This window comes from Taeniopygia guttata, chromosome 8 (genome assembly GCF_048771995.1).
Source record: "Taeniopygia guttata chromosome 8, bTaeGut7.mat, whole genome shotgun sequence".
NCBI classification, from domain to species: Eukaryota; Metazoa; Chordata; class Aves; order Passeriformes; family Estrildidae; genus Taeniopygia; species Taeniopygia guttata.
Window position 1 is genome coordinate 30,725,929 of NC_133033.1, and position 18,081 is coordinate 30,744,009.

Genomic DNA, 18,081 nt, shown 5'->3' on the forward strand with positions numbered 1-18,081 from the left:
ATTAACCAGTGGCCACCTCCATTAGCAAATCCCAGCATGGTAGGGTTGGGAGCCTTGGGAAAAGATTGCTGCCCTCCCTTCATTCTCCTCTACAAGTGTCACCTTAAAGCACTCTTTTTCCCTCAGTTAATGATGCAGATTTTCCCTGTACACCTCTGTGTCTCCAGGATGTTGGTGTGCCACCTGCAGACCCAGGAGTGGCTCTGGTTAGGGGATGCCAAATCTCTTGGTCTTCAGTGAGGATCTGTGCCAGTTTTAACAGGTTACACAGGTCAAGGGAAAGAGACAGAGAAGGTGGCCTCCTCCTTCATGTGTCCTGGTGAGAAACCTGTTTGATCACAGCTGAGAGAGCAGCAGCTTCTCTACTACCAAAAGCAGCAGAGGCAAGTCACAGTTGGTGTCCCTCCTACAATTACAGGCTAATTAGATACGTGATTTAATTGAAAGATTGTTCTATCTCCAAATGAGAAAAGCAGAGACTGAAGTGATGTGTGCAGTGTTGATGTGCAGGGAATAGGAAAAAAGTATCAATTTAATCTGGATCATAATCTTTTTCCCAAAATTAAGACATAGCCAGTTATTATATTGTACTCTCTCTTGATGCCTGTCACTGTAATTAAGAGCATACTTGTCATTCTGAAGTGTTTGTGTCTTTCTCTCTCTTCTTGATCTCTCCACAAGGACATTAGCAGAATAGCAAAATTACTTTGCAGACATCAGTCCAAGGCACAGAATTTGGATCTGGAGCTAAACTCCCAGATTCCAGGGCCCCTGAACTGAGACTGTAGTTACAAAACTATGTGATTTCTCCCTGTGGGATCTTTCCTGGAGGACACTCAATTTGTCAAATTCCTGTCACTGTCCCTGGAATGGTGAATCTGTTGCTGAGTGCAGCATTGTCCACAGATGGACAGCATTTAAAATGCCATATTGCCTTTCTCTCTTCCTAAGCCATCCCTCAGTTTGGGAATTCTCTCTTCTGGGAAGATGCTTTTCAACTCCTGAGGGGCTCACAGTAGATTATAATAGGTTGTCCAAAAGCGTAGCACACATGTTAAGTTATCCAAGAGCACTTGCTTCAAGCAAGTTCAGTATGTGAAAGGAAAAGGTGGATGTATCACCCGAGTTTAAATTCCATGCAGATGGATCCCTCTGGCTGGGACCGAGACAGGTTGTTCAACACAAGCAAACATAACTGTTATAATGAACATTATTTCAGAAATGGTTTCTCTGATCTACCCTTCCAGCTCAGGTGTTTCAATGACTACAGTTTCCCAGGATTTTCTTCCCAAATGTTTGTGAAGTGTTGAAATTTTGTCTTCCTCTTGAGTATTATCCCCTCTCTCCTCCCTGTATATCATCTTTGGGAAGCCTCTCCAGGTCGCTGACACACAGGCCTGGTGTTCCTGTGGGTGCCCAGTTGTTCTTGTGGCCATCACTGCCCCCAGGGCATCCTCATTCCCTTTCTTGCTGATCTAACCATAAGCCACCCCAAGCTTGGAAACAGCTTTTTAAATGGGTGACTGGGTTTGATTCAGGTGGCTGTTGGCCTGAAACTGGAACTCCCTGTCACCTCCCAGTCCCATTTCAGCCAGCACTTCAGAGCCGAGTCATTAATTGCAGTGGGGAGGCAGGAGAGCTCCTTTGGACACCACCTCTGAGCAGAGCAGTGCCTTCACAAGGTCCCCCCTTTTGCTGGAGGCTGTTCATGGAGTTCAGGGAAGGGTTAAATCCCATCAGCAAGGCAGCCCCTGCTTTTAGGGTGTCTGCATCCCTTTTTATGAGCCGGCGTGGCCTGACAGCTGTCCTTGCGGTGACAGCTCTCCTGATTACAGCCGGTGTCAAACCGCATCCTGCTGGGGGTTATAAATCCCGGCTCCTTCCGATCGCCGCTGACCCCGCCTTTAATCGGGGCTTAAGCGGAGCCTTAAGCGGAGCCCAGCGGCCCCGGGGGACCCGCGGCTGGAGCCCTGCTCTGGGCCAGAGCCCACGGCTGTGTGCCTCCCCTGCTGAGCATCCCCTTCTCCTCGGCTCCTCTCCATCCAGCCAGCCATCCCCTCGCTGATGGGGAATACTGCAATCATGCTGCTGCCTCTCCCAGAGGAAATCAAGGCTTCGCAGAGTGCTGCTGCCCACGTGGCTCTGGAGTGGGCAGCCTCCTATCCTCCTGGGCACTCCGGCTTCCCTGCAAAGCACCATCTGTTCCCTCTGTCTGCGCCGCGGCAGGGCAGTGGGAGGGGACGCTGGAGGGAAAATAAATAATAAAAAAAAATTCATCATCTGAACCCTGAGGATTAATGGAGTCGGGAGGCGAACTGCGCTGAATGGAAATTCATCTTCACCCGTGCCAGTGTCAGGGCTGCCGCTCTCGCCCTTGACAAATCGAGGGTCCCAGGGCGTGATAAATCCAGCAGCTGTGCTCGTCCCCGGGGATGTCCCCAGCCTGCTCAAGGACATGGCACCAGAGAAGAAAGCCACCTTTCCCTGTGGGGACCAGCTCCCCATCCCCACAAGCTGCCACCAGACCTTCCTTGGCATCTCTGGAGGTCTATTTTCAGCAGCAGGATGTGCCCCTTTCAGCTCAGCCTCACCCACACCTCTACCTGCTTCCACACTAACCTTTTTGACCCCTTTTTTATCCTTTCAATATAAACTCCAATCACACATTGAATTTATTTTAATGAGACATTGCTGCTTGTCCTTTTGGATCAGTGGAAGACTGCAGAGTAATGCAAGACACTCTAATTACTAAAGGAGTCAGTCGGTTGCTTTATAAAAACACCCAAAATATGATTAAAACCAATTGCAACCAATGCAAGAGGAAGCTACCAGCTTCATGGCCTTGTAAGGCAGGTTTTGGCTTCACTAGGCTCCGAGTTGCACAGGCTGAAGGGAAAATCCAGAGTCTGGGACTCGTGCCGATGCCAGCCAAGTCCAGCTGTTCAGTGTTAAGATTTTTCCTGATTTTCCTGGTTCTTTTCTTTCAGCATCCTTAGGTAAGACATCCTAGGACAGAGAGGAGCTCAGGTCAGACTTGGCTCTATATTGGCAGAGAAAATGAGGGATGAAAAAACAGTTGCTAGTAGAGGTGTGAAGAATAAAATGTGTGCCATTAAGAGCTGTCCCAGCCATGGGCACAGTCACCTGGAGCTGGTGCTCCGGGAAGTGGTGGCCAGCAGCTATAACCCATCTGAATTTTGTGCAAAGAGAAGGGATGGACAAAAGCCAGGAGCGAGGCAGTGCTGAAGATGTCGTGTCTGGGATGTGCTGCCTGCTCCCTGGGAGATTCAGGAGGCAGGTGAGGGGCAAGGGCTTAGAGATCCATTCCAGATGGTGAATGCATTATAAATTCTGGGTACAAAAGCAGGCAGGGAATGCTTTCCCAGGTGGCACTTTGGGGGTCCCTGCAGTGCTGCAGTAGCACTCTGGGGCCCTTCCCACGGTCAGTCTCCAGTCCTGGATGTGCATGAGCCTTAGCCAAGCTGTGCCCAGGCTCCCTCTGTGTCCCTGCAGATCCCTCAGCTCCCAGCACCTCTGCCTGGACTGCAGGCTCTGGGCGCTGCTTGCACCAGTGGCACCCCCTCAGGACTTCTGGCTTTGCATTGGTGTCACTCTGTCCTTCTCCTTCCTCTGCACTGGCAGACCCACAGTGATCCATCGTGTCCTGAGCGCTGCCCCGGCCCTGCTCGGCTGTGCCGCCACACGCGGGGCCATCGCCAGCCACAGCCACCGCTCCAGAAACGCCCCTCACCGCCACCTCGGGCCAGCATCCCCACACTAACCCTTCCCTTTCTCCCCCCAGCTGCCACCTGCGAGTTCTTGGACATCGTGGAGCTGCTGCTGCAGTCGGGAGCCGACCCCGGGCTGCGGGACCAGGAGGGCTGCCTGCCCGAGGAGGTGACGGACTCCAAAGCCATCACTTCGGCTCTGCAGCAGCACGGCCCCGCCGAGCCCTGACCCCCGGGGGCACGGGGATGCTCTGCAATAACACCCCTTCCCCCTCCCCACTGCCCTCCCCAAACACCTCGGGGGTTCGAGGGGACCTTTCAAAGCACAGGGTCTGGCTGGGCTCTCCATGCCTTCCCCCATGCCCTGAGCAGCAGGACTGCGTCAGAGCTCAGTGTGCTCTGACGTTCATCAGTGTTTGAGGGGGGAGGGAGAGGGCCTGGAGGAGGCTCCAAGTATTATTTTAATGGATCAAACACGAGTACTGTATGGGCTGTCTCACCAGAACAGCGTGGGCTGACCTGTCGGCTCCTCCGTGGGGATGCAGGGCCAGGTGAGGTGCTCATCTCTCCCGTTCAGGCTGAATTTTGGTTTGGTTCTTTTTTTTTTTTTTTCCCTGGGTCCAAACAAATAATACAAATAAAAGCACAGTGTTGGGATCAAGCCTCGGTGTGTTTGTTTAGTTTTGGGGTTTTTTTTTACAGAGGGTGACTTGGAAGCCATAAGAATGGGAGGCAGCTCAGTGCAGCCATAACCCTTGGGAAGTTCTGCTGGAGCTCTTGTCCTGGGGAGGGAGAGCTGCAAAGACAGCAGGGTCATACAGGTGTCTGTCTGTCCCTCTGGTTCTCACACAACACGTGTTGCTAATCAGCCTCTCCAAGCTGACAGGACTTTTACCACTTTGCTGAATTGGATGGCTTTAAACACCACCTCAGCCAGTGGCTCCCGGGCCTCCTGCTGCATGTCCATCCCTGGAATAGCTCCTCCAGGGCTGAGGTCTGGTAAGAGCCGAGCACAGATAAACCTGTACCCACCCTGTCACCCTTCTGGGTCTGTCTCAGACACTTCATGATCATCTCAGCTGGGGGAAAGGGGGAAAAACTGCTTCGTGGCCATACCTGAGTGCTGGAGTGATGTGGGATGATGATGGGGTTTAATGCTGTGGGATAGCTCCCAGCAGGGAGGAGGCTGCTGCACTGGGTGGGTGTGTTGGCCTGAAACTGGGCAAGAGGAGCCCGTGGCTTCCCTGTGGGATATTGCCATGAGTTTGCTTTTCCCAGACAAGATTGACGATCTGGGGGGAGCAGAGGAAATCTCCATGGCTGTGACAGGGAGCTGCTTGCCCCATCAGGCTCTGCAGCACATCCAGCCTCAGGAAAATAAATGGGAACACTCCCTTGGCTGAGGAGTGGCTGGGCAGCAGGCACACGTGGGCTTGGCCCCTGGCAGTGTCTGTGGCTCTGCCAGCATTTGCTGACGCCTGCAAAATCACCACGCCACATCCAGCACAGGCCAGGCTCCATGCTGGGGACAAAACGGCCTGGGCAGGTCATTTTCCCATAACTTCATATTAAACAAGACCCTCCCCATGGCTTCTGCTCCCCTTGCCCCTGCCCAGGGCAGCTGCAGGGTGGCAGTGGCCGGGCTCATGGCAGCCTGGCGCTTTTGCACCCGGATGCAGATGGAGCAAGGACGCCAACCCCAATACTGGGGTCACACTGACTTTGTGAGGGAGGTGGCACCAAGGTTGGGGACAAGCAAGGCCACCCCTGTGCAGGGCAGTAATGCACAGCCACTCCCTGGCTTGATGGACACGCTGGGTAATAAAAAATCTCTGTTAAAGCCGGGATGAAAAGGTGCCGGTGCTTTCAGAGAGCACATTTGGGGCCCGAGCGCTCAGCCCTGGAGATGTTTATAGCACTTTAGGTCTGTTTGTGAGGTTGGAGCCTTTCCAAAAAAAAAGAAAGCAGGGGTGGGGGGGAGGGGGAGGAGAGAAAGACATATATTATTGTTTATAATCTGCTTTATTCAGCCAAACCTTTCCCCAGCAGCCTTGCAGATTGCTGTTAAATCCCTTGGTGCCTTTAACTACCGATACAGAAAGTGGTTAATGTGCATTCACCCTAAGCTTGGCATCTACTCCAGGAAATCACTTTAATTGAGAAGCATTAAATGTTAAAATGATTAAAATATAGAAAGCCAACACACCGGTGCCCACGGAGGGGCGTGTACCCCTCTGCCCCTCCTGCCTGGCATGGACCTTCCATCTCACCTGTGCCCACCAAGCACTGTGGTGGCACAGCCAGGTACCCCCTGTCACTGCTGCGTGGTGGCAGGAAAGCTGTGCCACCTTGGGCAGCCATGGAGATTCCCACCCAAAACCTCTCTGTGCCAGCAAAAAGCCAGGGCACGATGACCAGTGCCACTTGTTCCATCACCCAGGGATGTCAGTGCCACCATCCAGACACGACCCCGGCAACCCTGACCCCAGACAGCCAACGGTGCCAGAGCAGGCAGTGCCAGTGGTGAGTGCTGCCCTCCCAAAGGAAGAAAATCCCAAAGACAGCAGCTGCTAAAAAGCATCCCGAGTTTATTTGCCATCGCTTTCCCTCACGGCGAGGGGGTGACTGTACACATCTCATGCCAACACACTAGAGGCAGGGTACAAAAGCAACGCCCTGGGCTCGAATCCGGGGGCAATTTGGGGAGGTCATTTCTCCCCAAGACATGGCAATAAATAAGGTTTTATTCTTTAAAATTTTTTATTATTATTCTTTTTCTTGGGTTTTATTTTTTTTTCCTTTTTATTCCCCCAGGAAACAAGACTCTTACTTTCTGGAACTGTACAAAATTTACACAGCGAGGGGAGGAGGCATTTGACCTTGTCAAAGGGGGATGGGGAGCAGCAGGCACAGCTCTGCCCTGTCCCCCTCTCCACCAGGGCCAGCAAGGCCGGGAGCTTGGCACCAAGCAGCACCCGAGGCTGGGGAGGGGGAGGCACGTGGATGCAGCTGGGGCAGCTCCTGCAGCACCAAGGCACCCAGCTGGGGGGGCAAGGAAGGACAAGGACAGACCAGTGATGTGCTTTCTCATGTGGCTTTTTTTTTTTTTCTTTTTTTTTAAATTCTTTTTTTTTTTTTTCCTCTGCTTCTGGAGCCTCCACACCTCCAGAAGGAGCTGACCAAGTGGATCCACTCCCAGCCCTCCCTTGAAGGGCAGCCTGGGAGCATCAGCATCACCCCAGAGACAGAGAGGATGGCAGGGACCCCATGGCCAGGGCATCCCTGTGGGGCTGGGGCAGAGCTGGGCACCCTGGGCAGAGAGTGTGGAGCTGGATCTTATCCATGGGGCTGAAGGTCTGAGGGTAGGGCTGTGGCTGTGCTGGAGGAGATGGGCATGTGGGTTTTGAGCAGGGGCTAGTGCTGAGTGAGCCTGGCCAGGAGCAGACCCCGTGGGGCTTGTGGGACGTGCCAAAGCCGCCGGGATCCTTCCTGGCTGCCTGCACTCACCCTTTGGTACCATCAGACCCGCGGCTGGAGGGAGGCTGACCCATACCAGGAGCACCTCACACCCCAATCCCCTCCCCTTCCCACCGCGCAGGTGCTTTTGCAGCTGACGAAATTCCTGCTCCCCTATGTGGGAGGAATTATTTTGCAATGCCCTCTGGGCAAACGTTGCCCACCTCTCTCACGCACCCCTCCAGTGGCTGCTCTGCAGGTGCCAGCCCCAGGCACCCCGGCTGGCCCTGCCATGGCACAGCTTGGCCGGTGGGCATCCCGGGCTGTTGGCAATTTTTTACAATTCCTCCCCCTGGCCTGACCGTGGTACAAAGCAGCGACGCTCCTGCGTGCCCAGGGATAAATCACGGCCAGGAGCAGGCAGGATGGCCCCTGGGCAGCGGGGCAATGGCCCTGCCGGGACGTGTCCCCGGCAAAATAAACCCTTCTACAATATAGACTTCTCTTTCTGCGGAGGCTCCGGGCAGCGCCCAGCTGCGTTTTAACACCATATGGAAAAATAACTCTTGAGAATAGCAGCGGTGCTGGGCAGGGGGTGGTGGCGGGGGTGCCGGGACGGGCTCTGCCACCCCTGATTGTTCTTCCTTCCCTCCCGCCGGCCCCGCCACGCCGGGTGGGTCTTCACCGTGCGCCGCCGCTCTTGTGCTTACAGCCAAAGGCATCCGTGCCCCCGCCCGAGCACGGCCACCCCGGCGCTGTCCCCCCTCCCTGCAGCCCTCCGGGGCCCATTCCCGTGGGATCTCCGGGAAGGCTCAGCCGCCGCTGCGTTTGCGGGCCGGGGGGAGTGCGGGGGGCGAGCAGCGCTTAGAAAGGGGGGTGATCCATGTCGTCCAGCCAGGAGGCCGGGCTGGTGGGAAAGTCTGGGTACCCCACGCTGCTGCCCGTGGAGATGTCGGAGGTGGGGCCCCCCCCGGCCATGGCCCGCAGCGCCTGACTCACCCCCTGCGCCCCGTGGGCCACCAGCCCCAGGCTGCCGTCCATGGCGTAGTCCAGCCCGTTGAGCAAGGGCGGGTGGGCCGGCAGGGACGAGATGGAGGACGGCGACTGCGGGAGCCCGTAGGGACTGCCGTCCCGCAAGTCCTGGTACGTCTGGCCAGTGCCCTCCACCGAGAAGCCGCCGTTCAGCAACTGTCCGCCCGCCACGTCCCCCACGGAGCCGTAAACCCTGTTGTTGTTGTTGTGGCCGAGCTCGGAGAGGATCTGCTCTTCTGCCGGGGACAGGAGGGAGAGCGGGGCCGGGGGGTCAGTGCCGGGAGCAGCCCCGCGGCCCCCCGGCCCCGCTCGGGCGCGGCGCTCACCGCGGAAGCTGAGCTCGCTGTCGCTGACGCCGCACTCCTCGGCCGAGCTCTCCTTCTCCAGCTTCCCTCCCCCGCGGCTCCGCTTCACGCTCTTGTAGAACTGCCCCCAGCGATGCCGCCCCGCGTCCTTCTTCAGCCGCTTCTCCTTGGCCCGCCGGTTCTGGAACCACACCTGCAGCGGGCAATGGGGACATCTCGGTGGCACCGGGGCACCCCCGCCACCCTGGCAGTCCTGCATGGCGGCACCCCTGTGATCCAGCGCCTCTGCCACCCAGCACCCGTGAAACCCAGTGCTCCAGCATCCTGGCACCCCTCACATCCCAGCACTCCTACATCCAACCCAGCATCCCTAAACCCTGCAAACCTGCATGCCATCACTCCTACCCCCAGCTCCCGCACCCCCATGCAATCCCGCAGCCCTGCAGCCCAGTTTCCAGGCGCTCCCATCACCCCAATACCCCTGTGACCTCCGCATCCCCTAAAACCCATCCTCCCAGAGGGTCGCCCTTCTCCCGCGACCTCACCTGCACGACCCTCATGTCAAGCCCCGTCTCGGAGGAGAGCTGCTCCCGCACGTGGCGGGCGGGCTTGGGGGAGTTTTTGTAGGCGTTCTTCAGCGTTTCCAGCTGCTTGGCCGTGATCGTGGTCCGGGGCCGCTTCGCGCCCGCCTCGGAGTCATCTGCAAGAGAAGGAGTCGGTAGCAGCCCCGAGCAGCAGCGCAGCCCGCTGGGGAGCATCTCCCCAAAAGCGGCTGCCCCAGCGGGCACAGAGCCACGGTCCCCCCCCACCTGTGCCTGCCGTGCCCCTCGCAGCCTTTTCGGGGTGCCTACCGTTCTGCTTGGCGGTCTCGTAGTCCTCCTTGCAGACCAGCCGCCCGTCCTCCATCAGGTAGAACTCGTCTCCCGTGGCCAGCTGCCGGCTGCAGATGATGCAGGCGAAGCAGTGCAGGTGGTACACGAAGTCCTGAGCTTTGCGGACCACCTGGGTCGGGGGGATGCCCTGCTGGCACGCCGTGCATTTGGTCCCGAAACGCCTGCGAGGAGAAGCGGGCGACCCTGAGCCCCCCGGCGAGGTGGGGTGTGCCGGGATGGGGGGCAGCAGACAGGGCAGAGTTTAAACCAGCAATCAACCTTATTATGCATGACACTTCACACGGCGGGGGTTTATCTTCCTCAGAGTGAGAGACCGGCCTAATGGAGCCGAGGAAGGTTTGATTTTAATGATTCTTTTAACTAATGCTTATAGGCTGCCTGATTTTTCCCCTGCAAGGACAGTACATATTTCATCCACATTAATACCAAATAAATTAATTACGCCGCCCCGCTGGCATGATGAATCCCAGATTAATGCAGAATGATGGGGCTCTTACACCATAACGATGGCCTGACAGGGACGTGGGGTGGGCTGGTGTGGGGCACGAGCAAAGCTGCCAGCACGGCTGCAGGAGTGTGCAAGGGACACGGGAGAAGCGTGGCAGCAGCATGCGAGGTGGGGGTGAAAATGGGAAAAAGGAAGTTCAGAAGGAGCACGGTGCAAGGAGTGTGGGAGCAGCATGAAAGAAATGTGCAAGGATGGTACAAGAACGCTGCAGGAGAGTGGAAGATTCATGCAGTAAATGTGAAAGGAGTATGCAAGAATGGTGCAAAAAGTGTGCAAGAGGAGAATTCACTGAATTAAGCACGACAGGTGCTATGAGGAGGAAGCCAAAAGTAAGTGGATGTTCCACCAGTGTTTTTGGCAAGAGATGTTATGGGACTGATCTGGGGCAGACCCCCACCTCCCACTGGCACCACAGGGCTCTGCGAGGTCTCTCCCACTCCCCAGAGCAGCCCTAAACACCCCAGAGCACCCTAGAGCCATCCTGGTGCGGCAGCCCAGGTGACAAAGCTGTCAGAATAAATCTGCCCTGTCAGCTTTGAAGAAGGCAGCACAGGAACACTCAATCCCTTTGGCCCCAGCCCCGAGGCTGCGGGGACAGGCAGTGACATTTGGGTGTGCAGCCACTCCAGGCACCTCTGGCTGTCCCCTGGGGCCTGAACATCCCCCAGTCGTGCAAAGTCACCCTCGAGCCCCATGGCTGCTCATCCCCTCCGGAAATCCAGGGCACAGCCACCACAGCTGGGTCTGGGACTGTCCCTGAGCCACGCAGCTGTCACCCAGGGACGGGTGGCAGATAGTAGGCATGAGTGGTACCAGCACGATTTGGGGTGTTGGAAGCAGAAGGTGAGAAGGAAAAACCTGGTTTGTCTCATTTTCTGGACTTGTATCCTAAAGGGAGAGGCCCTGGACATCTGCTGGGGAGAGCTCAGCTTTCCTGGAGCCAGGTGGGAGGGAAGGTGGGAGAGGAGGGGAGAAAGTGGGAGAGGGGTGAAGAGGAGATGGACAAGAGGGAGGGAGGGAGGGATGAGGGAATACTAGAATGGAGGATAAAGGGAGGGATGCAGGGAGGGTGGGAATGGAGGGGAGGAGAAAGGAGGGTGGGAATGGGGGGAAGGAGGAAGGCAGGCAGGAGAGAGGGATAGGATAAACAGAGGATGCTTTTCTGCTCTCAAGGCTGAACTGGTGCCCACTCTGCAGCCCCCATCCACTGCCCATTCACCCCCTCTCACAGATCTCTGTAAAAGCCATTTTAACAACTGTTCTGACACCCCGGGGTGCTTCCACATCATCTGGGGACACAGGACCCAGGACAGAGCCTAGGACCGAGAGCTGCAATCCGGGGGAAGGAAAAAAAAAAAAGACAAAAAAAATCAAAAATCGATCTGATCCTTTCCAAAGCAGCTCCTGCATTGCCAAGTGCCTCTGAAGTTGGGCTGAAATCCTCACGTCCCCTGCAGGTTCCCTACCCCGGGATCAATGAGCGGTTAAGGAAAGGTGAGGTGCGAGCGCCGAGCTGCTATTGATTGGCACCAAATAATCCAGGCAGGACCTCATCTGAGAAAGTCGCTGATCTTTCAACTCCAATTAACATTGATTACCCGCACCTTTTGGGCGACTATTTAAATGACTCGGAGATTAATAGGCTGGAAAATATCAGAAGTGAAGTGTTATTACCCAGGCTGGAGTGGCCGCTTTGACCGTCTCCGGGAAGGAGAAATCCGAGCTGCATCTTTGGTCCTGCTGCCTGATGAGGATCTGGGAGAGCCTGGGGATGGGAAGGCAGGGAAGTCCTGTCTAGGGACTAATGGTAGTGGCTTTAGGATTGTTCTGAGGGGTGGTGGGGACAGCCCGTGTGGCTGGTCCGGAGTGGGAGATGATGGCACGAGGAGGGGTGGCTTTAGTCCCCGAGGGGCAGCAGCTGCTGCATCCAAGCAGTGAAAGGCATCCCTCGGCAAGGATCCACCCCCTCCGCTTCATGGCGGTTCAGTCCCAGCAAAAAACCTTCTCTATCCCTTGGGAAAACTCCCACATTTCACCGGCAGTCGGGGATCAAAGCATCCTAAAGGCAAAGTCCATTTTTAATGGGGAACGGGTTGTCCTGTCTCGTGGGAGCAGGGAAATGCCACGGCTGGGGCATCGCACAGCTCAGAGGCAGCTGCCAAGGCAATCAAATGAGGTTTTCACACTAATGGGAGCAAAAAAAAAATTAAAAAATTTAAAAAAATAAAAAAGAAAGAAAGAGGTAAAAGGTGAAGGGAGAGAAACAGCATCGGCAAATCCCGAGGAGGCGAGGGAGGCACTCGGGAGGAAGAGGCAGCGCTGTCGGTGCCTTGCGCGGGTTTCTCCTGCCCTCTAGCTCCGAGCAGGATGTCACCCCGGGGACCTGGACACCGGCACGGGGAGGGACAGGAGCACCGGGGAGGGACAGGAGCACCGGGGAGGGACACCAGCACCGGGGAGATCTGCGGCTTTCCCATGGTTACATCCCAACAAGCAGCATCCACAAAGCACCGACATCCCCTTTATTTCCACAACAACAACAAGAAGCCGTAGGAAGATTCTGGAGAAATTCCGCTCGGAATTCGGCTGCGTGCTTGCTCCGCGGGAAGGGAGGGAGGTGCTGATTTTTGGGGGGTACTCACTTGAAGAAATCCTCCTTGCAGTAGACGCTGCCGGCCCGGGAGAAGCAGCGCTCGGCCAGCTGCATCTGGCAGTCGGCGCACTTGAGGCAGGAGCTGTGCCAGTGCCGGTCCAGGACCTTGAGGATGAACTTGTCCAGGATGTGCTGGTTGCAGCCGGCGCACTGGGGGATCTCTGCTCCAAGGGGAGAGGATGGAGAGAAGAACACAATCAGCCACCGCAACCCACTCGTGCCTCCCAAAACCCTGCCCGGCCACGCGCTGCGGGTTTTGGAGATGTCACCCCTCAATTCCCGGCACATCTCCCTGTGCAAAGCTCGGGAAAAGCCGGGGATGCACTGGGACAAACACAAACGCGGGGTTTTCCCTTCTCGCATCCCATTTCCCTGCCTGCCTCTCCTTCCCTCTGGAATGGCACAACCACCAAGCAGCGACACCGTTTGTTGACCCCCACTGACTCACACGTATATGGAAGTAGATGGATTAGGGAAAAAAAAAAATAAAAAGGAAAAAGGCTTTAAAAGAAAAAATATTCAAACAAACAAACAAACAAAACACCAAGGGGGAAAAAAGGGAAATTTTTAAAAAGGAAGAAAAAATTTTAAAAGGAAAAACTATATTAAAAAATACAAAAAAAAAAAAAGAGAAAAAAATTAATAAAAAGGAAAATTATGAAAAAGGAAAACCTTTTTTTAAAAAAGGAAAAAGGTATAGAATGAAATAGGTTTTTAAAAAGGAAAAATAATTAAAACACATTAAAAGCGAGGAGGATAGAAAAAATAAAAGATTTTTTAAAGGGAAAAATATTTAAGAAGGAAAAAATTCACAAGAAGGAAAATTGTTTTTTTAAAAAGGAAAAGGAAGGAAAGATTCGAAAACAAAACAGGAAAAAATGAGAAAGTAAAGCAGAAACAAAAAAAAAAGGAAAAGCAAAAGGAGGAGAAACAAAAAAACGTGAGAGAAGAGAGGAAAGGAATGGTACAAGGGAGGAAAAGAAAAAAAGGAAAAGTGGGTACAGGAAGAGAAAGGAGAAAGGAAGTAAAAGAGGAGAGAAAGGGGAAAAAAGAGGAAATAAATTAAGAAAAAGACGGGGAAGAGAAAAGAAGGGCGGGGGGAAGAGGAACGAACGGGTAAAGGAGGAAAGAAAGAGGAGGGGGAAGGAGGAATTCCTCATATTGTTACAGCCTCAAACAACATTATTTCAGGATCCTTTGGGGTCCCGCCACGTACCTCAGGTGAAGGCGGCTGATTCCATCCCTGCCCCGGCGCACAGTGACACTCCCGCGCCCCTCGGACCGCGGCCACTGCTGCCATCCGAGCCTCCGCCTCATTAACCGCCCAATAAATTCAAAATTAACAGATCTAGGGCTTCTAGAGGTCCCTCCAGCCCTTCTTGTTTTGGGAACACCTGGACGCTTCGCTCCCTGTGTGTTTACATGTACTCTCACAAGCCAACAAAGAGCTTTCCCCTTCCTAAAAGCAGCGACGCGGCTCCGTTTCAACAAGAAAACAAGCGCAGCCGAGAATACGGTATCTCCCTTCAAATTTCCAAAGAAAACTAATTTTTTTTTTAAGAGGAGACAGATTTTCCGTCCGCTTTCGCTGTAGATGCAAGGCACCAACCGCACGCACAGGTGCCTGCGTGTGCTACGATGCCTGTGTGCACACACGGGGATGATGATAATAATAATAAAAATAATAATATCAACAATAACAAAAGGGGGAGCTGCCAGGGGAACCAGGAGATGTCCCTCTGGTTTGCAGGGAGAAAATATCTTAAATTCAAGCCCTGCACCCAGACAGTTGCCTCCCTGCCTCGCATTTATCGCGCTCGTTTTACCTGAATTAATTTATAGAACAGGAATAAAGTGAATGGGTGCAATCGGTAGGTCAGGAACGAGGCGCTGCCAGGCTGTGTGTGCCCACCAGCATTCCACAGGGTGGTTTGGGTGGTCCTCGGGGGGACACAGCCGCGGGGTCACCCCTCTCCGCCCGGGGTGCCAACCTCGGTGCCAACCTCTCTGCGGGGCAGGGGGGAAGTTTGGGGGTCCCCCTCGCTCCGGGGTGATGTGCCCGGGAGGGGATCGCCCATGAGCAGCAGCCCAGGCGGGATTTGGCCGTGGGCAGAGCCGCAATGCCCCCGCTCCCCGCGGAGCCTCCCACGCACGGGGACCCGAGCGACGGCCTGGCCCCCGCCGCTACCGTGATTTATTAGCGGCGGGTCCATCTTCCCATTCCCCCCTCTCCCCGCCTCTCTCCCCGACGGGAAAAATTCAAAGAAATATCGATTGGAACGAAACGAAACGAAACTGGCCGGTGGCCTCAGTAATCGCTCAGCCCGCAAAGCCCCTCGGAAAGGAGCGGGGGGAGATGCGGGGCAGCACCGGGGGGATGCGCTCCCCGCCGGGCCCGGGGGGCACCGACACCCCCGGTCCCTCCTCGGGAACGGGACGGAGCCGCGGAATCGGTGCCCGGGAGCGCGGGGGGAAAGCGGAGCCTGCACCGAGCCCAGCAAAGCGCCGCTCCGGGGATCCCTCCCAAAGTCTCGCTGCGGGGAGGAAACATCATTCCTTCACACGCAAAACCCTCCAATTCATTTCTCTGCTGCGGGAGAACGACTTTCTCGGCGGCGATTAATCACTGCCCCAGCTCCAGCCCCTTGGCCAGAGCCTGCCGGCAGCCGGGCACTGTTCCCGCAGGCTTTGGCACAAGTTTTGACTCCGCTGAGATTTGCAAAACAATATTCATAAATAATATCCGGAATTTTATTTTTAACGATCCCGTCTGCAAGGCTAAGCAAGGCCTTTCGGGTGGGTGGGGATGGGGGGAGAGGCTTCTCGGCTCCCCAAAATCCTGCAGGAAAAGATGCTGTAGGACGCAGCCGCTGCTAAAATAACGAGGCTGGCGGCTAAAGGGAGAGGAAAAAATGTGATTTAATAGTGATTAAAAATTAAAATGCCACGGTTTTTCCTCTCACACACGATGAAATATCGAGGTGCTGCTGGGGGCTGGGGGGAGACCCTGGATTCCCTGCCCAGGGACAATTTCCTTTGGCTCGAAGGGGGCTGAGTTTTGTGTCACTGAGGCAGGATCAGGCCCCAGATCTATCACGACATGAAAGCAGGTGGCTGGGAGCTGGCAGCGGCCGCAGGGCTCAGGCTGGGGCAGCGGGGAAACCACAGAAGGATGATTTCCAGCAGCCCAGCCTCATCTATTTTCTTTCTGCCATTTTATTTCTGCATAAATAAGTATAATAATAATAATTATTATTATTAACAGCATTAATAGAAAAACAAATAGCAATAATAATAATAATAATAACAATAATAATAATAATAATAATAATAATATCTCGTTGGATTATTTCCTGCTAATTCTCGATATCCATCAGTCAGTACACGAACGACAATGTCATGGGCAAGGGAGTTTGGTGGCCCCGAGGAGGGCCAGATCAGGGAGCTATTCTGGGGCAATGCTGCTCCACGGTGGTTTGGACACCTCATATTTTTCCTAAATCAAGGGATTCCGAGGCCATAGGAGTGACCCAGCGACCTGGAACCGGCGGCGTGACTCGGGATACGGTACTGGGACAGACCCTGCGTGTCCCGGTCCCTGTCCCTGCACCGGCTCTGTGCTCCTGACCGCGATTTTATTTCCCCTCTGCTGCGGTGAAATTGGTTAAACGGGTCCTCCTGTTCAACCCTCCCGCAGCTCGGCAAAGGCATCGAACCGAGGGAAAACGGCGACAGATCCCCCAAAGAGCCCCGGGAAGAGGCACCACCGAAAAACCCAAAAAACGAATTCCAGCCGCCCGGGGGCCAGGGCCCCACGCGGGGCGTGGAACGGCGCGGGGGCTCCGCGGGGCGGCGGCCGGAGCCGGGGGAAACCTGTCCCGGAGCGGACACCCCCGTGTCCCCCGTGTGCCCCGACGTGCGGCCGGACCCGGCCGGGCTGCCCCGCACCCCGGGCCCGTCTCGCCCCTCCTCCACCGCCACCCGAGGTCCCTCCCCTCAACTTTCTCGGCGCCGCTGTTGGGGGGGGCCGAGCATCGCCCTCTTGGCCCCGGTGGGGTCCCCCCCATTTCGGCAGCGCGGCGACGCCCCGGTCTCGGGAACGGTTTGCGAACGGGAAGATATAATAATAACAACAAAAATAACAACGATAATAACAACAGCAGCAACACCCGCGCAGGTGGCGGCCCGCGGAGACCCCCCGGGTCCCCACCATCCAAAGGGGGCATCCGTAGTGCCCACGGGGTGCCCCTGTGAGGGGCTGACAGCCCCTGCGGCTCACTCACAGCTCGGGTGCACCATCCCCAGCGGGCTCCATCCACCCGTGCGTGCACCCCCCCACGGACACGCTACCTGTAGCTGCAGGGCCACAGACACCCGCACAGACACGCAGGTGATTTTCGGACAGACGCGGGTGCGGCGGCATCGCTCCGGGGGCGGCACGGTGCCCGGCCGGGCTCTCCATCCCGGTACCGCTCACGCACGGCCCTGGGCCCCTTCCCACCGCCGCCGCTCGCCGCCTGTCGCGATAAACGATATAAGCGCGGTGTTGTGCGCTGCGGGTCGGCGGTGCGCGGGGGCGGGCGGGGGCCGGGGCCGCACACACACACACACACACACACACACACACACACACTCACACACTCGAATTCACGCTCACACACGCACAGCCGGAGCCGCGCCGTCCTCCCCGTCGGGGCCAGGCCCGCATCGCTCCGCTGCCCGCCCGCCCCGGGGCACCTCTCTCCCTTCCGCACCCTCCGCATTTTCGCGTCCGTGACCGGCGCTACACGCTGGGGAAAAGAAACACGAAGTGCAGAACCGGGAGCGAACGGGAGCGGAGGCACCTGCCCGCCCGCAGGGCGCTGCCCCGCAGGCCCGGGGCCGCCTTTGCGGCAGGGAGCGAAGGAGGGAGAAGAGAAAAGCGTCCTTACGTTGCACCGGCACACCGAGGATCTCGGGAAGCCCCTTGACAGCCCCTTCGGCAGCGAGCGCAGAGCTTTGCATCATTTTATTGGCCCGGGGGGCGGCGGAGGGGAGAGAAGAGGGGCGGGAGAGCCGCGGGCCGGGCCGGCGGAGGCCGGCGGCGGGAGGTGCCGTGTCCCGGTGCCGTGTCCCGAGTCCCGGTGCCGAGTCCCGGTGCCGAGTCCCGGTGCCGGTGCCCGCCGGTGCCGCCCGCCTCCCATTCATTCCCCTGCGGGGAGCGCGCCTGACGTCACCGCCCGCAGGGGGGCGGGGGCGGGACTGGCCCCCCGCGGCCAATCAGCGCCCGCTCCGCGCCGCCGGGGGCGGGGCCTGGGCCGGGGGGCGGGGCCTGAGCGGCGGGGCGGGGCCTGCGCGGAAGGGGCGGGGCCGGGCCGGCGGTGGCGCTGGGGACAGAGAGGGACGAGCCCAAGGCCGCTCCGCTCCCGGGGCTCGGGGGCCTTCTCCCGCTCCATGGAAGGCGCTGGCCTCGGGCACAGCCCCAGCCCTGTCCCTCCTGCCGCTGGGAATGGAGCCTTAGCCGAGG

The 18,081-nt window shown here is 56.7% G+C and overlaps 2 protein-coding genes across 3 annotated transcripts in view; one reads left to right on the forward strand and one right to left on the reverse strand.

Annotated features, from left to right (window-relative positions):
* The window catches only part of ACBD6 (acyl-CoA binding domain containing 6), an 80,267-nt gene extending 75,878 nt beyond the window's left edge, over positions 1-4,389 (forward strand). For both annotated transcript variants that reach the window (XM_072932948.1, XM_030279617.4), the window contains one exon: positions 3,803-4,389. In XM_072932948.1, the coding sequence (XP_072789049.1) occupies positions 3,803-3,957 (155 nt within the window). In that variant the 3' untranslated portion in view covers positions 3,958-4,389. The remainder of the gene's footprint in view (positions 1-3,802) is intronic.
* Positions 4,390-6,830: 2,441 nt separating this feature from the next.
* Positions 6,831-17,597, reverse strand: LHX4 (LIM homeobox 4). Its single transcript, XM_041717824.2, has 6 exons — positions 17,507-17,597; positions 12,565-12,736; positions 9,373-9,575; positions 9,067-9,221; positions 8,543-8,714; positions 6,831-8,452 (listed from the first exon to the last, which is right to left on the reverse strand). Exons 1-6 carry the CDS (start codon positions 17,580-17,582, stop codon positions 8,049-8,051), a joined length of 1,182 nt encoding a protein of 393 aa, XP_041573758.2. The 5' UTR covers positions 17,583-17,597; the 3' UTR covers positions 6,831-8,048.
* Positions 17,598-18,081: the final 484 nt, after the last annotated feature.